Here is a 22,607-nt window from a genome sequence, read left to right as displayed (position 1 = left end):
CTGTTGTCGAGAGCCTGCTGCAGCGCTCATCGGCTAAATTACCAAATGACTCGTCATCGTATACGCCGCGCGAGATGGCTGCTTAAAATTGCAGCTATATACACTGGCGGCTAGTGGTAATCTCGCGCTGCTCGATTGGCCCCAGCGATCCTTCGCTCGCTCACTCTCAAATTTTCATCGGCAACAAACAACTTGCGGCTTCAACCAACTTTGAATTAACTCTCTCTCGGGCCCTAACTTTCACTTGCACAAACTCTTAATCCTTTACTGATAGCCTAGAAAATTTCTTGTTATCTCAGCACGCCTGTTGGACTAATAGCATCCATCAGTTTCTTCCAGCTTCTTTATAATTTTTAATGTTGAAAAATCTCTGGTCCCACCGTCCAGTAATCCCTCTTCATGAAAACATTGGGCCTCGAGGGATTCATTTTTACGAGGAAACTTGAGTGAGGGGGGGGGGGGGAGCTTATAGAGGTGCGAGAATTTCATCCGCGGAAGATTTATCAACGCAAACTTTTGTGCACCAGATGATTTACGCTATTGTTGAGATACCCTTGTTACAAATTACTGAAGTTGATAATTAAAGTAGAGAGGTAGCCTAACTTTTCTATAGGAATCTCTTTTATTCCAAACAAAACTTCTCACTAGAACATAAAGATTGGAAATGAATTTGATACTGATAAAACTTGCCTCTTTCTTGTTGTCGACGTCTCTGATAGGTAAAGGAAAAGCTGCTGCAAGTTTGAAGAAGAATAAAGTTGTGCTGCTACGGTCGCGAGTCCGTGTTTTCGACAAAGTTGGGCTACAAGAGCGTTGTCCAGCACTTTGGTCTCTCGCTGTTTATTGATCGACTCTTGTAGTAGTGAGGCAGCGAGAGAGCTATTGTTGTGTTATAGAGGCGACATTGGGAAAACGCGGAAAAATCCGCCTCGTGTTTCCGCTTTGTCGCCGGTTGGCATTTTTTTACCCACACGCTGACCAACAGCGCCGAATCCAAATAGATTGAGGCCGCTCTCTCGACAGCCAACCTACACATTGTCTTTCTTTCATCAGTTGGTTACTTATGTTCTTTCTCTTTTTGTTATTGAAATCTCTTTGGATTATGTTATGATTGCATAATGTGTTCGTTATAAAGTGATTTTCGTATATTTGGAAACGAGGTTCTAATCTGAACAATAAGTTTCTATAGTACTCTGTTGATCAGATGCAACGATTTCCATGAAAACTACCTTATTTATATTATAAGTCAAAATAAAAGAAGTCTTTTTTTAAACATCTTTTTCTGTAGAATTAGCCAACTCAACTCAAAGTCTATTCGATAAAATGAATATTTGTTTAATATTATTATTCATTTTTGAATATATTATTAAAAATGCCACGAAATATTTACAGCTTTCTATTCTGAAATTGTTATTTTAATAATTTTAAAGTACACTGCCCGTCAATCACTTTTCTCATGCTTACCTCGAAATTAGGCAAACTTGAAAGTTTTGTATCTCGGTCGGAAATCATCGTATCACAAAAAACCGCAGGGCATTTTAAAGGTAATTGCAAAAGCTTCCATTTAAGACGTGCAGAGACTTAAAAATGAAAATATGTGTTTTTTACAGTAAAAAAACTGATTAAAAAAATTTCAATTTTTTTAACCTCGACTTAAATCAATGCCAATTTAGAACCAGGCGGTGGAGGGTAAATAGACCTGAGAGGTTCGGAGGGTAATGTCTTTCCCTTTAAAATGAGCTCCCGCGGGGTTCTATCCGATGTTTTTTAACCGAGTTACGGTGTTTTTTGTAAAAAGCAACCTTCTTTTTCCAATCCTCAATTACTTCGACTTGCGTACGTTTTGGAAAAAAATGCCAAAGAGAAAAAAGTTTCATTTTGTGTCCAAGAATACGAAAATAAAGTCAAAATAAAGAAATAGAGAAAAAAATTTTTTTCGGTTTTTAGCGCATTAAAAAATAAAGGAATTTAACTTTTTTTTACGCTTAGTTTTAGTTTTTTTGTGATTTACTACGTCCCTAGACATTTTAAAACTAAGCGTAAAAAAAAGTTAAATTCCTTTATTTTTTTAATGCGCTAAAAACCGAAAAAAATTTTTTTCTCTATTTCTTTATTTTGACTTTATTTTCGTATTCTTGGACACAAAATGAAACTTTTTTCTCTTTGGCATTTTTTTCCAAAACGTACGCAAGTCGAAGTAATTGAGGATTGGAAAAAGAAGGTTGCTTTTTACAAAAAACACCGTAACTCGGTTAAAAAACATCGGATAGAACCCCGCGGGAGCTCATTTTAAAGGGAAAGACATTACCCTCCGAACCTCTCAGGTCTATTTACCCTCCACCGCCTGGTTCTAAATTGGCATTGATTTAAGTCGAGGTTAAAAAAATTGAAATTTTTTTAATCAGTTTTTTTACTGTAAAAAACACATATTTTCATTTTTAAGTCTCTGCACGTCTTAAATGGAAGCTTTTGCAATTACCTTTAAAATGCCCTGCGGTTTTTTGTGATACGATGATTTCCGACCGAGATACAAAACTTTCAAGTTTGCCTAATTTCGAGGTAAGCATGAGAAAAGTGATTGACGGGCAGTGTATGTATCAAGATTGAACTGTTTTGGCCATAACTTCCGCCTTATGTATTGTTTCATTCCAATACTTCAATTAATTTTAAAAACAAATTAATTCGTTAGCTAGTAAGCCAAAACAAACTACTCACTTCTTTTCCTCGATATCCACGTTTTATTGATTTTGGTAAATCATTGGCCTAGATAAGGGTGATTCCAACGATGTATGGAAAAAAATCTTTATTATGATTTTTATACAAAATAGCGACGCTACAGTAGATCTGCAAAAAAAGATTTTTTTGAAGTAGCTCCGCGGGTGCGCCAATTCTTCAAAAACCGTAAGGCCTGGAACAAAAAATAAAAAATTTTCTGAAACTACATACTAATAGCTATCGAATTACATAGGATATTTTTTATTCTAATTTTTGTAGACATTGTGCACTTCTGAACAAAACGTATGAATTTTCAACAAAAAAAGAGTGGTAAATTGTTAATAAATCAAGTAATTTTTAAAATATCAAAAAACGGCTACGTATTTTTATGGAGAATATATATATGAAGCTAATGCATATATATATATATATATATATATATATATATATATATATATATATATATATATATATATATATATGAAGCTACTGTAGAAACTACAAGTCGATCCATGGAATGGTGTTGAAGCTATAATTGCGCCCAGTTTGAAAAATCCCGTTTCGAGAAAAACGCGTTAAAAATTTTCGAAGCATTTAAATCCTTGAAATTTTTATATACCTCTAATCTGTGATGCCTGCACCGTACATTTGGTCATATCTAAGAATGTCTGACTCCTCCTTTCTTTTCCTCGCTGATTTTAAGGACATCCGGGCCTTTCTGGCATTATCTGTTAGGTCTCCACGCAAAAATTATAGCAGTTCGATGAGATTGTCAAGCCCACGTATTGCATCAGCTTTATGACACTTGAAAAGCCATTATTGTAGATATCTGCATCTTCAATATTTTTTAGGATGCGAAGTATAATTTTTAATGTTTTGGTCATAGTGTCTCAGCTTTACGGTACTGCATTGTAATTTCTACAGTGAAAATCTTTGGAATTTTTATAAAATATTTCTTTCCGTGTAAATTACGAAATTACACGTTGAAATGTACTTTATCTTGTCTAGTTTGATAGCGTAATTTCGAAGAATCAATTGTTTTTCCATCTTTCCCAATTTTGATAAGATTTGCTCTCGCATGGCTGCCAACACTGACAATTATGGTGCTGTCGTTCAAATGCAGCGTTGCCGCTTGAAAACTTTTTTTCAGGGTCTCTGAAAGTTATTGCATTATGCTAAAATTTTTCCAGTGGAAAATGTGTTCAAATGCTGCAGCTGCACTCAGTGTTGCCAGTTATGCGAGAGTAAAATAAGCGGTAGTGAGTGGCACAGAAGCGTCCTGCACACATCAGCTGTTCGAGCTAAGAGAATAATCGTGTCAAAATTAGGAAATGTTGAAAAAAAGTTAAGTTTTCTATATTACGCCATTACATTTAACAAGTCGTGGTATATTTTGACGTGTAGTTTCGAAATCTACAATATTTATCCAAAACTGTTTTCATACTTTTCATTATTTGCGGAAAACCTTTAATTTCGATGGGTTTTCGCTCGTACTACTGAAACGGGACACAAATTCTCGTATATCTTATATGAAAATTACAATACGAAGTCTGTCTGGAAAGTATCAGGCCCATCTGTATATCTTTAATAACGCTGGCGTTATTCTTCATTATCAGGTGGGTAGCACCCTTCAAAGTAATCCCCACGTAGTTGAATAACATGGTTCCAGTGATGTTTACACTTCTCCAAATAGTCCTGTAACTCACTTCTAGAGATGGCCTTGAGTACGTTCGTTGCATTATTTTCAACCGTCATTATGTCATCGAATCGCTATCCATTGAATGGTTTTACGAGTTTTGGAAATAGCCAAAAGTCACAGGGGGCTATGTCGGCATTGTACGGAGATTGCCAAAGCAATGCGATATTGTGTTACTCAGAAACTGCTGCACAAGATTCGATAAATGCGCTGGCACATTATCATGATGGAGAAGCCAGTCACCTATTGACTAAATATGTAGGCGTTTTCTTCTCACTGCTTCACGTAAACATTTCAAAATTTGAACGTCAAATTCTTTATTGATTGTTTGACATATCGGTACATATTCGTGGTGTATAACACCTTTACAATTGAAAAAAACAATCAACATTGATTTAACATTGCTCTGACTTTGACGTGTATTTTTTAATCTTTGCGATCTAGAATGCTTCCACTGTGAAGACTGTTGTTTTGTTTTAGGATCGTAATCTTAAACTCATGATTCATCATCAGCGATAACCTTTTTAAGCACAATATCATCGTTATTAATCATTAATAAGTTGTTCTGAGTAATTTATAAGCGAAGTTTTTCTTGCTTTACACTGAGCAATTTTGGAATGAACTTCGCACACATGCGTGTCATTTGTAAATTGAAAGTTAAAATATCTTAAATTATAATTTTTAGTATTTTAAGGTCTTCTAGTTCCCACACAGTCATACGACGATCTTGTTTGATCACAACTCGCACCTGTTCGATATTATCCAATGTTTTTGTCATTCAAGCTTAGCAAGAACGAGAATCATTATCATGAGAAGTGCGGCCTCCTTTAAAAGAATTATATCACTCTCTTATTCGTGTTTTGCTTATATAATCATTCCCAAAGGCCTTCTACATCATCTGAATAGTTTCCGAACTCGTTTTTCCGGGTTGAGAGCAAAATATGATGTGGATTCATTGATCTTGTTTTTCAGTCATTTTTAGCAATCAGAAAATCCGCCGAACTCAAAATTAGCTTTATAAATAAAGACACGCTGTGTATAAACTATACGTTTGGCAGATGTCAGCAAGCAACTGATAGGTTCGTGAGACTTTACTATTGACGTTTATGCCCCGCGGAGATCGCTGAAATACTATGGCGCGGAGATATAAATGTAGGGTTGATATTTTCCGGACAGACCTCGTACACATAAAAATGTTAATTGCCTCCATTTCCAGGGTAATTTTTTATTTCAGCTTTTTGTCGACTGGACTTTAATAAATCGAGTTCTCCGTGCAAAAAAATGAGAGCTTCTGTTTGAGGGATGTCTTGAAAACGTGTACGACTTATTTTCTTCACATTAATTTGTAATTATTTTTGTATAAACGAGTTGACTGTCATCAGCGCCGTTGAGTGCATTGCGTAAAATCACAAGACACAAGAAGTTTTCATAAATCTGAAAATATTAATGGTCCCATCAGGGCAAGCAAAGTAGCTACATGCTTTGGTTGAAACGAGAGATCCGGAAAAGATAGAAAAGGCGACGGCGGAGCGAGCGGGGCATAAGATGCAATAGCCGTTTACCGCGAATAGCTTATTTTATGGGGACATAAATATAGGGCATTTCAAAACGAAGTTACGCCTGGAGATTAATTGCCTTTTATTATATAACTCTCTCTCTCTTTCTCTCTCTTACTTCGCTAAGGCTACTGGAGAGACTTGGCGCACAATCTGTTAACTTTTATATACGCGCTCGAGATGCCCTAATTATCGACTCTGTCTCCGCAGCCACTGCCACCACAATCGCGTTCCTATTTACGTACTTAATTTGAAATTTAATGAGCATTTTGAATTGCAGTCATCGCATATACGACAGCCATAATTGCGAATAAACTTTCAAGGCAAGCAGACTCTTTCGTTTAGCCCGCGCGCTCTCTCGAAAGTTGAATTATTTTATTGCCGACGGGTATTTATTACCACGCGCCGTGCTCGAAATTAATCACTTTCATTGTCGACGTTGGATTATATAAAATCCCCAGTAGCAGATAAATTTAAGCGCGAAATAAAATAACCCACCATTTTCTTTTTCTTTTTGGTTTTTGTTTTTCTTTGTATTTTTTTATTTTTTGGAATGAAACGCGGGACGTCTCCCGCGACAAGTAGTAGACAGTGGCAGTGCGCGCAAACAAAAACAGACTAGCACTCGTCGTCGAGAAAAGAAAATTTTAAGCCCCCTCGCTCTACTCTGAGCGGCTTGAGAGGGATGGTAGTGGAAAAAGCTTGGGCAAATTAGAGGAAATTCATTACTTCTGGGCGTTTCGTTTTTTCTAGCGCTCCTGCTCGCTCTCTCTTTCTCTCTCTCTCTCTCTCATGATTCGCTTGCTCCGGCGGGGTGATTCCGATTTTCAATCAGTGGCTGGAGGATCGATGGACAGAGAGAGAAGGGGCAGCGACTAGCCTGCCTTATAATGTGATTGCGATTCTCAAATCAAATGAGAATCCTTTACAAGCGGCGCGCGTAGCTTCTCTTTCGCCGCATTGATCTCCTATTTGTAAATGTCCTCCGGAGCTTTACCCCAGCTTCACTCGCCTCTACCGTGCTCTCACTTTTTTTTCCCCCCCGCACGAGCTCGCGCTTTCCCTCTTTCTCTGTCCCATCCCTTTTATTCCGCAAACGCGAGCGAGCGCTGCAACGCCAGCTCGCTCTCTCGTATTGATTTACCTACAGCTCAACGCCACTTTTCTAGTAATTTTCTTTCTGTGACAGCTTTTGACAGAGGCGCATGGCGGTTTGCGTTCTCGCTCGTCTTTACCGCTCCGTAGTCACAATTGACGTGTCTGACAAAGGGACATAGATCGCTTGAAATTGTCTACTAAAAACTCGCGAATACAGTAATTGTACTATTGTTTTTAAGAATACTTGGTTATTGATTTACCTTCACGAGAAGACAGAACGAAAATGATGCGTGTAATTAATGAAAAAAAAAACTTTATTAATGATATAAGTATTAACAGTAATCAATAAAGATCACTGAGGTAATGCCGTGCACGTGAGAGTCGTCAACGTCGCGACAGCTTCAAGATCATTCTGCTCTCCGGTCGCGGTCAAACGTTCTTGTTACATCAAAAAGAACTTCCGAATGGTGACGCTAAAATCGCTCTCTCTGATCGCCGACTCACGCATTTGACACACCGAGTTTTGCAAACATATGTTTTTTTTCGTTAATAGTCTTGCCCATAGGCTATTTCAATAATTGTAACCTGATAATTGTTTCGTTCTACCACAGAATATTCGATTACATTCCAGAGAATATTGTTGTGAAAGATACGTAATATCAGATAGGCTAGATCATAATAAAATGTAATTAGTGCCTTGCGATCAGCTCAATATTATTACTGAGTATCGCGATCGAAGCACGTCATCCGAGTCATTAAGTGTCAATACAAATAGAATGAAATATGATTGTTAAGCTTCCAAGGGCTATTATAAGAGCTGTAATCATTAACTCGATTAAATCTACTCAATTCGATCGTTTTTCTTAATGACAATCCTCGCAGTGCGATATCAGCATTCTCTGTTTCTCTAATAGAATATCATATGCGCATTTCCAATTGAGTATCAATTAACTGTTGATTAATATTAATACAGTTTCCGTTACCCGTAGCTAGAGGTTGACAGTGGCTATAGCGCGGAGAGGGCTGTGGAATTGAATCGTATAAAAGCAAAGCTCCGCTGGCGCCGTTGCAGTGGAGTATGTAAAGCCGTAGCTATGGCATCAACATTCATGCGAGCGCGCGCAATACTATTGGCACTAGTACTATTAGCGTGCAGCCCCCCACGTTATATCTCAGCTGATATAGTCTCGCGTTGCTCTCAATTACCCGTTTGAAATCTGAACTTGGTCGATATTTTCGTTGGCTTCTCATTATTTCTTCATGCATCGTACAAACATTCACTTACTTTGTTTGCTTGCTTGCACATCCAATCGTTCAATTGTCGAAATTACTTGGCTATTCACGCGAATAAACGGCAACAGTTGACACGGTTATTCGTGCAAATTTCTCGCGCTTGCGGAGACGCGCAGTCAATAAATCTCAAGATCCCCTTTAACGAGCCCCTCGTGTATATTTATATATTCAAAGTGACAACACACGCAAGAAACTGTCGCGGTTTGTGTGTCTTTCAGCGGGTACCATCACCGCTACCACTGAGAATTATCTCAAAGAAAAATAAACGCTGTTGCATATTTATGTATAGCACGCGATATAATTCGTCAAGCGCAAAGTGAAGCCGCATCTTGTATTAATTTTCTTTTTTCAACCTTTGGCCTTTTGGCATTTACATTTTCAGAGGCTTGCACGCGTAATTCAAGTATGCCGCGCAACGTTTTGCCTCTCCAAGAAACGCGCGTTCGCTGCCAACGTTTGATAAACTTCGCACGTACTCTCAATGGCCAAGGTGTTTAGCGACTTGCTCCTCGTTTATTTTTTATCCCTACCGACCCGTCCAGCGACCTCCTACACCCTACGTTCGTGGAATTACTTTTTCTTCTATAGCATATTGCATATTTAAAAACACACTCTGAAAAACACTTCAGTCAGCCCTAGTATAAAGATTGCGAGCAGCAGCCCGGATGGTTCTTGGTTTGATCGTAAAATCTGTCGCCACAACAGACTATTTATTGAATCAATACAGTGTTAATTAGATTAGTAGAAATTTTAGTTATATTTGTTTGCTAAATTAACAGCAAGACAAGTAAATTGAATCAATTAAGGAAGTCTATTGTAACAATTAAGTTTTTGTTGAAACAATAAGACTTCGATTAAATAGTTAGTCTTTTTAATGGATTAAATGCCTCAAGATTAATTTAATCATTTTACATTGACAGCTAAACTAACTTTTTTATATCTTCAATATCTTTTGAAAAAAATATTTATTTTGAAATATTTCATGAACGTTGAAAGGTATTAAGCAAACTAAGAAATTAATACGAGTGAAGGTCGGATAGATATTGATCAAATACTTGTGTCAGCTTGAGTGCGGAATGGTCATCCATTTGATTGAAATTGGATTGCAGAGTGCAATCTGAAAAAGAAAGTAGAAGAAAGTCTATCGACGAGGAGGAAGCGTCAAACAATGGGCAAGGCGTCGTCGTTCAATAAATCCTCTGGCGTATATATAATCCGAGTGTCTTCTCCGCGAGCGTCAAGAATGTCGCAGCACACTGCAGCAGCATCAGACCCTTCGAGAATAGCACACCGACCGGGTTTTTTTTCAATAGGCCTCCGCTATCTAAATTATCCGGAATCCCTTAGCTCATTTCTTTGGCAGATTCCCAGGCAGGTGCAGCGGCTCGAGCGCGCAGAGGCCGCGCGATAATACGGACAATTTTTCCCGTCTGCCTTAAGCCCCGTGGGCAAGAATAGCGCGCCGGCTATACACTAGGCAGCGCCGTAAAAAAAAGAGGACCGAGAAGCGAGAACGTTGCAAGGGTTTTTCCTTTTACTGTTTTATTGCCCGGCATTTTTAAGGCCTCCCCACTCGGATGAAGCTATTTTTCCCATGAATAATGAGTTCTCCTAAAGCTCTTCTAGTTACTAATTTTTTTCGTCGTCGCTGTGTTTGTGGGAGTGTTTCGAAAAATTGAGCCTTTGAAGCTGGCCCCTCGCGTTTTCACTCTTTCATCGATCGCCAACGTTAACTCTGTTTTTTTTCTTCCGCAATTTCAATTTATAACTTAGACCTAATTTGCGCCCGGCTATCAATAAAGATTATGGATATTCGTGTGTTCATTCATTTGTTTCCTCTAAAACTGTGCCGTTCTTTGCAAATTAATCGACATTTATCTTTCTGTTTTAGGTGAGGCTTCGCATGATTCATTAGAGGCTCTCCGATTGGTAATATTAATTTCCCCTTTATTCATGAATCACGACTGCTATTTTTAAGTTGCAAGAGCGTACAATTCCCGCTAATATAATTATTAATATAATACAATATAATTATTCCCGCGTACGTCACAATGATTTCGTAAGTGAATCGTAATTGGACAAATATTGCCAAGTGGGTGTGCCCTTTAGAGTAATAATCATTACGTGCCAATGGCTCATCAATTATTTAAATGTCAGAAGAGGTAGCAACGTGTTCGACAGAGTCTTGTTCATTAAGCTCGCAATTAGGTTGTCCACATCCGCGCGCCCCACCGTTTCACAGGCTTTCCTAGCCTAGTCCTGTGCAGTTATTCGAATTGAGTCTGCTGATGGTAGTCTTACTGCCTACCGCATGCCTCACTATCCGGATTCCCGCGAATCAAATTAAAGTTTTTTGCTGCTGATACGAAAACGCGCAGTAGCGGGCAATCGGTGTGAGCTTAGTTGCGACTTAGATGTATAAAGCTCGCGCTAGCATCAGTTTAAACGCTGCGGCACATTTATTCATCACGGATGAAGTTTCAAACACCGCCATAACTCATTGTAAGCCCTGCAGACTCACTAAAAATTTAACGGGGAGCGTCTGCTTAAACCCGTGTCGCCTATGAATATGTCAATTGCAACACTGTTATACATTCGTTTCGTTAAAAAAAAATCATTTCATTTCACGTAAAATTTTTCCAACTAACAAATGGCCTTTAGGTTGCTTTTTTACAATATTTATTGACACTTTTAAAATTGCACTGTATTTTGTCGAAATAAATTGTTTTTTTAAGTATTGAGATATCTCAACGTTTAGCAAAATGTATTATTAATTTTTACCGCGAAAACATTTCAAAATAGAAGTTTCACTCGAAATAGCGAAAAAAATCTATTTCTTTTTTCTGAATAATACACAACAGACGGCAGGATCTGAAAATATTTTTCAAATTCCAAACGCGAGTAGAATATTTGTAAAGACAAAGAAAAGGTACGTTCAAACGCGCTCAAGCAAAAATCTCTATTCCGAAAGAGTTTGCATGAAAAGCTTATTTCATACAAGAGCGTATGAGCGTCTTTTGCTCGTAAAAATTGAAAAAAGTGGTGTACCGCAGTGTGTCGGAATCCGCGAGAGCATGCTACTCGATTTGAATAATGATATTTCTCACGCGGGGCACCACCGAAAATTATTACAGCTCCAGCACACATGCGAGCGATAGGAAAATGAAAAATTGTCGTTTCTACGTCGACGTAGTGCCATTGAAATTCATGTCAAAGCCCTCTCTCAAAAGAGAGAGAGAGAGAGAGAGAGAGAGAGAGGAAGAGAGCGACAAAAAGAACGAGCGCTTTCTCTCGAAGAAAGAGGAGGGAGAGGTTCTCGCGGCATATTTTCTCGCCAACGGCGCTATCGGCGGCGCTTGACGAACGAACTATCCTTCCGGGCGTCGCGCTGCGGCCCGACGTGCGCCTCTCGCAATCAATACGCTGCCGGAGTGTCTCGCTCTCTCGGCCCGCCTTTACTCCTGAGAAACGGATAACCCGCCTAAGCAGGAGCGACCGAAAACTCGTGGCGGCGGCGGCGGTGGCGGCTTGCACGCTCCAGAGACGATAATCAAGAATTTCGCGCAATGCTTTCTTTTCCTCTCGACGGCTGACGCGAAAAGGGCGTCACCGTCACCACGCGATAGTCATTTACTACCGTTACCAAGGTAATCTCGGGCTTATACTACTGAGAGGTTCTTTTCTTTCGTTTCTTGCTCCCTTTTTGCGATTTAATCGGCATTTACCCCAACGTTGAAAAGGCCATCGTATGTGGCGTCACCAGAGTTTTACTCCATTTTATATCCTAGATCGCGCTGTTTTAGGATTCTGACGCTTTTACGTTGACGTAAAATGTTATAAATCCCTTAAAATTCTTAGATAAGATCTCGAAAAAAATTATTCGTGACTCGAAATCAATGCTATACTTTTAATGAAAACTTTCGTGGATAACCGAGTGTTGTTAAATTTTGCTGCAGCAGCGAGCTGCTATGCCTTTCACGGGCGCTCAGTGCAACAGAAAATGAATATATATATACAGGCAGCACACAGGGCGTACGAAAAGCTCGATAAGATAGCTCTTCTGACCGGTAGAATTTTCACGTGTGAGCGATGCACATGAAAGTGCGCGAGAGAGTAAGCGAGTTGAGTTGGAAAAGCGCATCTGGCAGTCACGTATACTCGATAGATTCGCGCGGAGGGGAATCGACATGGTCAAAAGATCCAAGAAAGCCAAAGGAATGCATGTGCGCGCATGCGATATGAAATATATATATATATATATATATATATATATATATATATATATATATATATATATACACATATTGTTTCACACTCTTTAGTGAGGGATACAGTGCGACTGGCTGGAGAGTGCAGGCTGGAAGGCCTTTATGGGAATTGAAATTCCAACGAGAGCTTTCGGAATATTGACAAATTCCAGAACGCCTTGGCTCGCACCCGGAGAAGGCTTGATTACATTGTTGTCGGGACGGCAAGCAGCGAATCGTCCGGCATGCAGCTTTCGCAGCCTCTATACTATATGGCTATCCGATCGTATAAGAATATGTGTATCAGCCGCACCGCCATGTGTGATCATCGTCATTCTTCGCGGGATATATGGGACTAGGTCGGAATGCCAAGGTGTAATGGCCCGTGTAGGCTTCAATGGAATTCCTTTTTATCTGGCCCGCGCGAGGAATGCCCTGCCCCCCCCCCTTCTCCGGCGGCACACAATGAGCTCGCCTTCGGCTGCGGGCAGATTCATCTTGTTTGTACAAATCAGCCGAACACACCGCCGCTCCGCGCCACTCGCGCTTTGTTAACTAAATACCGTTTATGTTTCGCCAAATGTTCACGCCCTCAAAAGCTATTCGAGCGCTTTCGATGTTGAAACCTGTTAAGCGCGCGCGAATTCCCGGCTGGATAATAAAATTCAAATTTGAAGTTGTCTGCCGCAGACGATCATTGTTTTCGCTTGGGTGCAAATCGACAAGTAAATTGTGGTGCGGGCATTTCAATGGGCATTCAATGAAGCTGCTACTGTAGCTGTCACAGGCGGGTCCACGCGACCTTTTACACCGCAGAAGTAGCAAGTGTAAGTGTATCTGTGTCGTATAATTGGATGGTTAATTTAGCTTCGCAGTCGTTGACTATAGTTCGCACGTTCCCTCCTCCTCCGCCCCTCGCGCCGCGAGCAGTTCATTTGACCGCTCGACGCGTTATTCATCGAAAAGCAGCTCTCTCGGTGCGCGCGTTTAAACGTTGTTATATTACCGTCGAAAAATCTAAACGACGAGAATAGAATCACGTTCAATCTGTTTGAATGCGCAGCTCCTTAAAATCCAATTTAAATCATTCGCTTGAGTGGCTTGCACAAATACACGCACACACACGGCGACAGTGGTAGAATCTCTATTAGGAGAATAACGCGCGAGCGAATTGGCTATGCGGAATTGAGAATGCAATTAGGGGAGGATCTATCTATTGGTTGTGCTGCAGGACACACAGCTTTTGCTTCGAAAGAACGACCTACATCAATCGCGCGCTATCTATGCGAAAGTTTCCAGCGCGAGCTGGCTTACAAGCCATCGGTGATGTATCACGGGCTCTGAATATAAACCACGTGCGCTGCCGAGTTTCCGCGATCGCGTATCCATTTACATTCGATTTGGGTACAGGAGCCCGCAGTCACGTGTGGCCCAAGACGAGAGAGAGAGAGAGAGAGTGAGGGAGGACCCGAGAGCTCGAGACGAGAAGAGATGTCACTGGCAAACGTCGCGCTACTGTCTGCTATTTAGTTATGAGTATATCTCGAGGGATTAACTTGGAAAACGATGCTTTGCGCGCCCTGGACTGAGGGCTTCGGTTCTAAATAGACGGATAAACGAGCGAAAACTTTCAGAGCTTTCTCTCCGTTCTAAAATTAACCGCTACAAGCTTCATTGACGAGATCGTATGGGCCTTGGTCTGGAAATGGTATTGAAATAATTTATGCGTGCTTCCTTTTCTTTCGTTTCCATTGAAAGCCAGAGTAGTGTACGAGTTCCCTTCCTCGAAAACTATAAAATATATATTCAATCAATTGGGTGGCCCATCAAATATCTAATATCAGTATCAGTCGACTGCCGTGAAGAAAATGAAAAAATATACATATACGTATGTCTTTACAATTTAAGTGCATTCGTGGAAATACCAATCCAATTGATCGAAACATTGCCAGAAAAATACCCAATTTTTCAGGAAAGCCCACTGGTTAAAACTTTTCCGCAAAACTAAAAAAATGAGCGATTCGGGAAAATGAAAAAATAAATCAAAGAATTGACCCACGAGGGAGGAAAGTAGAGCCAGATTGGAAGGCAGTGCGGGGAATAAAGAAAAGCGACGACGAAGGACCGAGAATAGAGAGAAATACATAGCCTCGGAGGAATGTTCCACGTGATTCTGCATTTTCGATCGAACGAGTGCACTTGCATGTACACGGCATACACGAGGGGATTGATTTGATGCAACTTTAGAGACAGAGGCTTTCAAGCCGCTCCCTCTTCCTTCTCGACCCTTGCACTTTCATTGCCGCCACCTTAGGACTCTCGTAGCAAAATGCGAGAGTTTTCGCGAGCTCATATCGGCTTCGTTTGGCATATAAAATATATGTATATATGAGAAAATGAAGAAACTGCTGAGTACGCTGTTGAAAAAGTTTTAGCGCTAGATTTTTTTCGATAAACGTTTATTTTCACTTTTTGGAAAGTTTGATACGTGTATAAACAATAAAATTTGCTTTCAATTTGCTGACGTTAATTTGATAAATAGCTTATTGATTGATTGTGGTTTTATACCTAACTTCTCAATTTACTGTAAACTACACCAGAAAAATTGTATGGAATAAATGGAGCAACAAGTTTATTTTATTGCATGAAATTTCCATTTTTAGGGAGAAAAAATATTCGTGTCACGCTCAGTCGAAAGTTATATAAAACAAAAAGAAAAAACAAAAAAGAAAGCTCGCTCTCGCTGAAAATTTTTCATCAAAAAGTTTTTTGTACTTGTGTCGAGTTGGTAATGAAAAGCTTTGATGTTGACTGCTTAAAATGTTCCCTAAGGCTAACAAAGAAAAATCACTGACGTCGCGCTACGTTAAGCAATTAATATTGGCTAATATTGGAAATTTTACGCGTAAATAAGTTAGACTCTTCGAACGAGTTAGCATGTTAACGACTGAATCAACATTAGAAGCTTCGTGTATTTTATGATGGTATTGAATGGATGCTTTTAGGCGGTGAGCCGTAAATTTCGATTTGTAGCATTAATATAGCTCTTGCGTGCTGAAGCAGTACGTAACAGTGGCGACAAAAACCAGCGCTTCCGACTTGCTGAAGAAAGGTAATGGTCGTAGTAGGCAATCCCGAGGCAAGCTAACAAATAGAAAAAAGAGCGTACCATCCCTGGGCGACTTTCTTTGCGGGGCTATGCTATATACAGCAGGAAAAGCGATAAAACGTGAGCGCGTCACCGAGAATTACACACTCGACCACTTTTATCCAAGCACTCTTGCGCCTTCTGCTAGTCGCGCCACTTTTACGAGCTCCCCTTAAAATCCTCACGCCCGTGGGCGATTGGAAATTATTAGAGAGTAGTACCTTAATGGCGTCGCCATGCTATTGATAAAGAGATGAATTTTTTCATGCTCATCTCTTTCGGAAGCTGTTCGCGCGTGGAAAACGTCGAAAACTTTACAAGCGCGGATCACTTTCGCTCGTGAACATCAGCGGCGCTGTGCCTTATAGTAGCGCTTGAAGAATATGAAAAAAGGTGCTTTGTATTTTTATGCTCGTGGAAAAATGGGTAAGCCAACGGTACCGAGCGTTTGAATCCGGTGTACGAGCGATCATGTTGGCCTCGAGAATAAAAAAACAAGCGATATACGTCGCTACAGAGAGAGGGTAATGTTCGTACATATGTATCTATTGACCCGTGGCGTCTGTAGTGGTACGAAGACCGGGAACGGACGCTCCCCCCCCCCGGCCCTCTCTCAGGCAAATAAATATCGACTGCCGCAAGTTTTGGCCGAAACTATGCACAAGAATGTAATGGTATGACTCTGCTCTTTGTTCGCGGATAAAGCCTGGTTCGGTATTATAAAGTATGGCTTGTTCGCGCCACACCAGTGTTATTCCAAGAGAGAGAATTTCTCTGCTCCTTCCTCACGTATTTTTGCACGATTAACTGCTACTTTATTTTTTCCAGATATCGCTGGCTTCGCTACTTCACTCGTACTTGTACTTTTTTTTTTCTAGATAAACTCTATAAATTTCAGACTGTTCGGATATCGAAATCGATGATAATTATTGTTACTTTGTATTCGATTGTTTGTATCACTAGTTACTGTAAATTTCAGTTCAGTTTTCGCAAAGGATTGCATTTGACAAAATTATCCTTCGCTAAATATTCTGCTCCTACGTGACATGATCCCCTTCACACGAGTTTTAACGGTTGTATCAACAGAATAATAAGCCACTCGCCTGTGTAAAATGGATTATTAATTATATTCATGTGAAGTACCGCACTGAATTAAATTTGATATTCATGATGCTTTATGTTTTCTATTTCATAAAAAATTTAATTAAAATTTTATAATATACATAAGGTTAATTTGCTGCAAACTTTGATTCTCAGATTCCATGTGAAACTGATTTTCATGCGAAAATGTGCAGCGAATTATTTCTACCGACTTATTTGCATATGAATAACCAACCAAGAGTTTTCAATATTTTTTGTGACAAGTATATTGAATATGATACGCGGCAGTACGTTGGTGATTCAATTAAAAATCGAAAACCCTCCTGTCCAGTATCTGATTAAATATATCTACCTGTAAATAAAAATGACATAAAATTTTATACAAAATGCGTGCTTCTCTGCTGAGCTGATCGCAACATCGACATTCATAAATGTAAATGACAATTTTTCCGCGAAAATATTTGCAATGTTTTGTCAGTCGATGGTTCCGAGCATAAAAACTGTCCGTTCCGCTGTCGACAAAACCTTGATACACGCGATCGCTGCACGCGCATATGTGTGTGTGTGTGTGTATAGGGAGGGGCTACGAAGGAACACATAATAAAATAACTAATTTATCTTCTTGTACTTGAGTATTACTTTTGCACGAGGCCGTAAAGAGCCATTGTGATCGTGGTTGTGTCACGGTGTGTTGTTTGCGGGCGACTCTCCTGGCCATAAAAGCGCCAATGCCATAATCCGGCGGGCGGATGCTGGCTCGATTTATACGAAGCCTCGGGCCAAGAAGATAAGCTGCCTGCCTCTCTCGCGAGCAAGCGAACTGTCACGATATCTTCACGACTTTTCAGATAGTCGTCCAAAGTACTCGCGTGCGCGATTCGTCCTCGTGCTGCTGCTGCTGCTGCTGCTGCTCCTCTTCCTCCTCCTCCTCGTCGTCCTCCTCCTCGTCATCTTCTCTTTGAAGCGTTTTCCGCTGCTCTCCGCGCTCTGCACACACGTGACACCCTTCGTGGAAAATAGAGCGCGCCGAGAGTCCACCGCACAGCCAGCCACCTCTATGTGGTGGCTTTTCACTGCGGCAAGTGCTATAATCCGCGGTTTAGCCTACGCTTTAGCCTTGCCTTCTCTTCACCACTTTGTCTACTTTTTTTCTATTTTTGTTCTTTCTTGCGATGTTTCACTGAACGGCGTTTCGAGTAGTAGAGTCACGCTTCGGTCGGCCGTTTGTGGTAATTTGTCAGTATCACAATGCGTGTGCATCTTACAGTTTATATTTGGCGACCGATTTCGAAATTGGATAATTACGAAATATCTATGAAATACAAATTTTCATTCAATTTTCATTCAATTGTCAAAAAATAAACAATCTTCCAAATTTATATTCAACTGAATTTATTCAAGTACCTTTGAAACACAATTTACAAGAAAGAATTCCCGCAATATTCAATAAGCAGCTCAAAGAAAAAAAACGCCACATATAAACGAAGCCGTAGTAAGACATCGAAAAAAGACGCGAAAAAAGGCAGCACAGCGGCGCTGTAAGTAAGAGCAAAGAGAAAGAGAAAATAAGATATATAGTAAAACGACAGCCGGGAAAAGAATTCGAATAGGAAAAGAGAAAAAGGTAGTAGTGAAGCGCTGAGGTGTAAGGGGTCGCGTTGAAACCGCGTGGCGGTAGCCTGGAGTACATCCCAGGCAACTCTCGGAATTCCGAGGTTCAGTCCCGCGAGGCGCGAAACAGCGAATCTTTTCAAAGAATTTTTATCAGCTTCTGCTGCTTCGCCCCCCCCCCCCGGCTTTACCGGACGTAAAAGAATCGGATGGCAGTGGTAGTCCTTTGTCGCTCCGGTCCGCCTGATCAGCCCATTGTGATTTCGCGCGCAGTGACGACGAATCGACGCGATTCTCTTCTCTTTTTTTTCTTCCCTCAAGTCTCATTCGTGGCGCCTGCCGCCTTATCGCCGTATGCGGCTGAGGCGACTTTAAAACACGACGACCTCGCTTGTCGATAATGTACTAATAGATATATCCGAACATGTCTGGACTGTTAGTGCATAACTCTTTATTGGAAATCGCTTAAAAAATTTGCCTCGGAATAAAAAGAAAAAAAGTTGCGCTAACGATGCTCAAGAGAACTACAGGAAGTATCCTTTTTTTAGTTAATATACAAAACTTCAAAGCGGAGTTTCCTATCCGTCGAAAAAGGAAATAGCGTTCTGCGCTAAGCACGTTCGATATATTTAATGATCGACGAGACAATTGATTAGCCGATAAGAGAGACACTCGGTATTTCAGGCGAGGATTTGGTCCTACTGGCGCTGGCGCTGATTGAAAGCTCCGGGAGAGCTTCTAGTAGCGCGCAAGCATAAAGTACCGAAGCAAGTTGAGTGCGCGCGAGCTTTGATTGCCGTAGACTCTAATCCGTCAAGTAATAATTGGAAATACATCATTCAGGTAAACTAGAAAGTTAAGTTTTAAGCGTTAAGCGCGCGGGATCGTCGTCGTCGGATCTAGATCCCGTTTGAGAAAACATTGACCGAAAAGTGATGCAACTAAGCGACGGATCAATTGTCAATTGTCAACTAAAATGAGTTATTCTGCTTCTCTGGTCGGATGTGAAATTCAGTCTGTACACAAAGTGCAGTAGTCGCGTGTGCGGAGAGATAAATTTTGCTAGTGTTTTTATGGACGCGTCCCAGAGCAGAGCTCTGAAATCCCCAAAGCTTAAGATATATATACACATAGAGAGAGAGAGAGAGAGAGAGAAAGAAAGATCATAGCTCCTCATTGATTCGACGAATTGGGCGAATAGTGAGAGAGAGAGAGAGAGAGAGAGAGAGAGAGAGAGAGAGAGAGAGAGAGAGAGAGAGAGAGAGAGAGAGAGAGAGAGAGAGAGAGAGAGAGAGAGAGAGAGAGAGAACAGGGTCAAATGGCCCGAACAAGGCGCTTTCTTTTCAATAAGTGTGTCTATATGTGCGAGTGTTGGCAGTGCTCGGGTGGGATCTCGCGGGTACAAAGCCTGTGGGAGTAGTTCTCTTGCTGTGCTGCGAGGGATATGATTCACGAAGCGTTAAATCCCATTTTAGGCGCGTCTGAGAGGCCTTCGCTTGAAAAAAGAAGAAACGAATAGTCTGACTGGTCGCTGATCTTGATCCTGCATCCATTCGCAGTCCCATCTCTCACCTCTTTATCCCCTGCCCTCTGGCTCGATACGCGTTTTTCGCCGCTACCGCAGACTAGACGACAGATAATAAAGTGGACGATGTTTCTTCTCTCGTTTGTTACAGAGATTTCCAAGACCCAAGCCTCTGGAAAGACCACCAAGGACCAGAAGTACGTCGACATTTATCGCGAGAAGCCGATTAGGGTGTCAGTCAAGGTGCTCGTTCCCGTTCGTGAACATCCTAAGGTGAGTTATATGTATCTTTAGTCATTTGTCCTCATTCTCTTCAACCTGATATCCCGCTGCTTGTTCTTCTTTCATTCGGTCTCTCTTTTCAATCATTTTATTCAATAACAGGAAATAAATAAAAATATAATTAGAAATCAGTATAATCTAAGGAATATAGAGAGTTTATAAATTTAAGAAATAAAAACTGGTATCGAGTCCTTTTAGTAAAACAGTATTTAAAAAAGATTCAACCACTCAGAAGCTATGTTACGGCAATATTTATTGAAGAACATTCAATTTCGGATAAACACATATCATTTACTTACAAAATCTTGAAAAAGCAGATTTGTCCTGAGGACATAAATTTCAATAAAGATTGAATTAATTAAAATATTTCTTTGCTAAACAGTCATTATTTTACGACGTAAGCCATATTTTCCTTTTCAAACGCCTCCTAAATGTTCAATAATATAATTAAAACAAAGTAAACCATAAAATTTTTTACAATTAATTTGAAACTAAGTAAAGTTTATTGCCATTGTTTCAAAGCTTAAGGTCCCGCTACGCACGCGTGCACACATACGCACATATACATACGTGTGTGTGCATTTGTGTGTGCGTGCGCGCGTGCGCGCGTGTGTGTGTACATATACACACATACATACGAATACGTACATGTATATGTATAGCTCACCGAAATATATATAGTGAAGGAGAAATTTCTATCCCTGATTGTGCTTCGAGTAAATATAATATTACAGAAAAAGAAAAGATTCGATATACTAGTGCAATCCAATTCCGTTGGATTGATTTCCGTTCTAACGGTTGGTTGAGTCGTTTCTTTTATAAATAATTTTTGATAATAGCTGCTCTCTATTCCGACATTGAGTTGTTATTTTACAATTGTTTATGAATCCGAATCTGTTGTTTTCTGCAGTAACTTAATTTATTAGATGCAACCATGTGCTAATTTACTTTGTATTAATTGTATGGTATTCATAATTGTGTATAATTAGGATTCTGATTCATTAATCCCTCACAAGTTACAAAAGTTAATAAAAATGCAATATCGAAACGCATAACTAAACTTGGACTGACTTTTAGTTTCTTCGTATAATATTTTACGTAATAAATTTTCTATATATTGCCAATGAAAGTATTACAAATTTAATCAGAAGCAATTAGTTCGTGAAGTAAATAAGGATTCTAATATTTAGAAAAATTTTATCATAATAATAGACATTTTAAAAAAGTAGAGACAAGTACACGGAACGAAAATTCTTTGAAAGGTTATAGTGAAATTAATTAGAAAAATTGCGATGCGTAACGGTAATCGTGGGACGCTCTATAGCTACTCGATAAAAATTATTAACACTTCGTCATTTTTATCTTGATTTGTGTAAAACAATTTTTTGTATGGCAATAGTTTTCATTATAATACTCAGCGAAATTTTATGATGCGTCACGGTAAAATCACCATCCTTCTACATTGGTTATACTTGCAATGTTCTTTGTATGAGTACAAATGATTTAATTGCCAAAATTAAGCAACAGATTCACTCATTTGCTAATTTGAATTGAATAGTCACTTCAATATTATGAATGTAAGTATAAACAAATGTAATAACGTTATAGAAAGCTATCAATGTATGTCCATATTATAACTTTAGAAGTTAATAATTAAAGGCGCAAAATTTCATACATGTGCATCCAAATCATTAATGGAATAAGTTGAAATAATTAGTAAATTATTTGTATAAAACAAGTCAGTAACAACAAGGTATTTTATATTACAAATAGAAATTATGCATGTATTTCCAAACCCGATAGAAAAGCTTTTAAGTTAGATCGGCAACTGACTTTTGAAATCTATTCTTATGATACAAATATTGAAAAGAAATGTTGAAAAATTCACTGATCTATCTATCTTGTCTGATTTATTCAATGATACTAATAAGGTTGTACGATATTATATTGTTTTATGAAGTCTCTCTGTTGTACCGATTGAAATGAAGTTCTTCAGTTATTAATAAGTAAAAATTACCGTGCCAGTGCTATAATAATTCGTATATTAAAAAATAAATTTTTCCATACAATTTTTAAGAATTAGCCAAAATATAAAAAAAGTAGAATATCCTCGGCGTCCCAGATTTAAAGTGGCCATTACTGTAATTTTTTGGAAAATTTACTTTCCATGTACTCAAGGGACAGCTCAATGTTGTGCTAAGAGAACAAGTTTTCAAAAATTATTTTAAAAGTAGCAGTTTGAGTAAACTTAAATCAATTCAGTACAATTGTGTTAAATTAATTTATCGAATGTATTTTTCCCCATGACATACGTACACCAGCTGAAATCAGAGAT

General features: G+C 39.5%; 1 protein-coding gene across 3 annotated transcripts in view; it reads left to right on the top strand.

Annotated features, from left to right (window-relative positions):
• LOC131668685 (KH domain-containing, RNA-binding, signal transduction-associated protein 2-like) overlaps nucleotides 1-22,607 on the top strand; it is an 85,460-nt gene that overhangs the window by 20,926 nt on the left and 41,927 nt on the right. For all 3 annotated transcript variants that reach the window (XM_058943052.1, XM_058943051.1, XM_058943053.1), the window contains exon 2: nucleotides 20,142-20,263. In XM_058943052.1, coding sequence (XP_058799035.1) covers nucleotides 20,142-20,263 — 122 coding nt within the window. The remainder of the gene's footprint in view (nucleotides 1-20,141; nucleotides 20,264-22,607) is intronic.

The sequence above is a fragment of the Phymastichus coffea genome, unplaced genomic scaffold (genome assembly GCF_024137745.1).
Source record: "Phymastichus coffea isolate CEN01 unplaced genomic scaffold, Cenicafe_Pcof_1.1 PCOF00082, whole genome shotgun sequence".
In the NCBI taxonomy this organism is placed as follows: domain Eukaryota; kingdom Metazoa; phylum Arthropoda; class Insecta; order Hymenoptera; family Eulophidae; genus Phymastichus; species Phymastichus coffea.
This window is presented reverse-complemented; position numbering and strand designations above follow the sequence as displayed.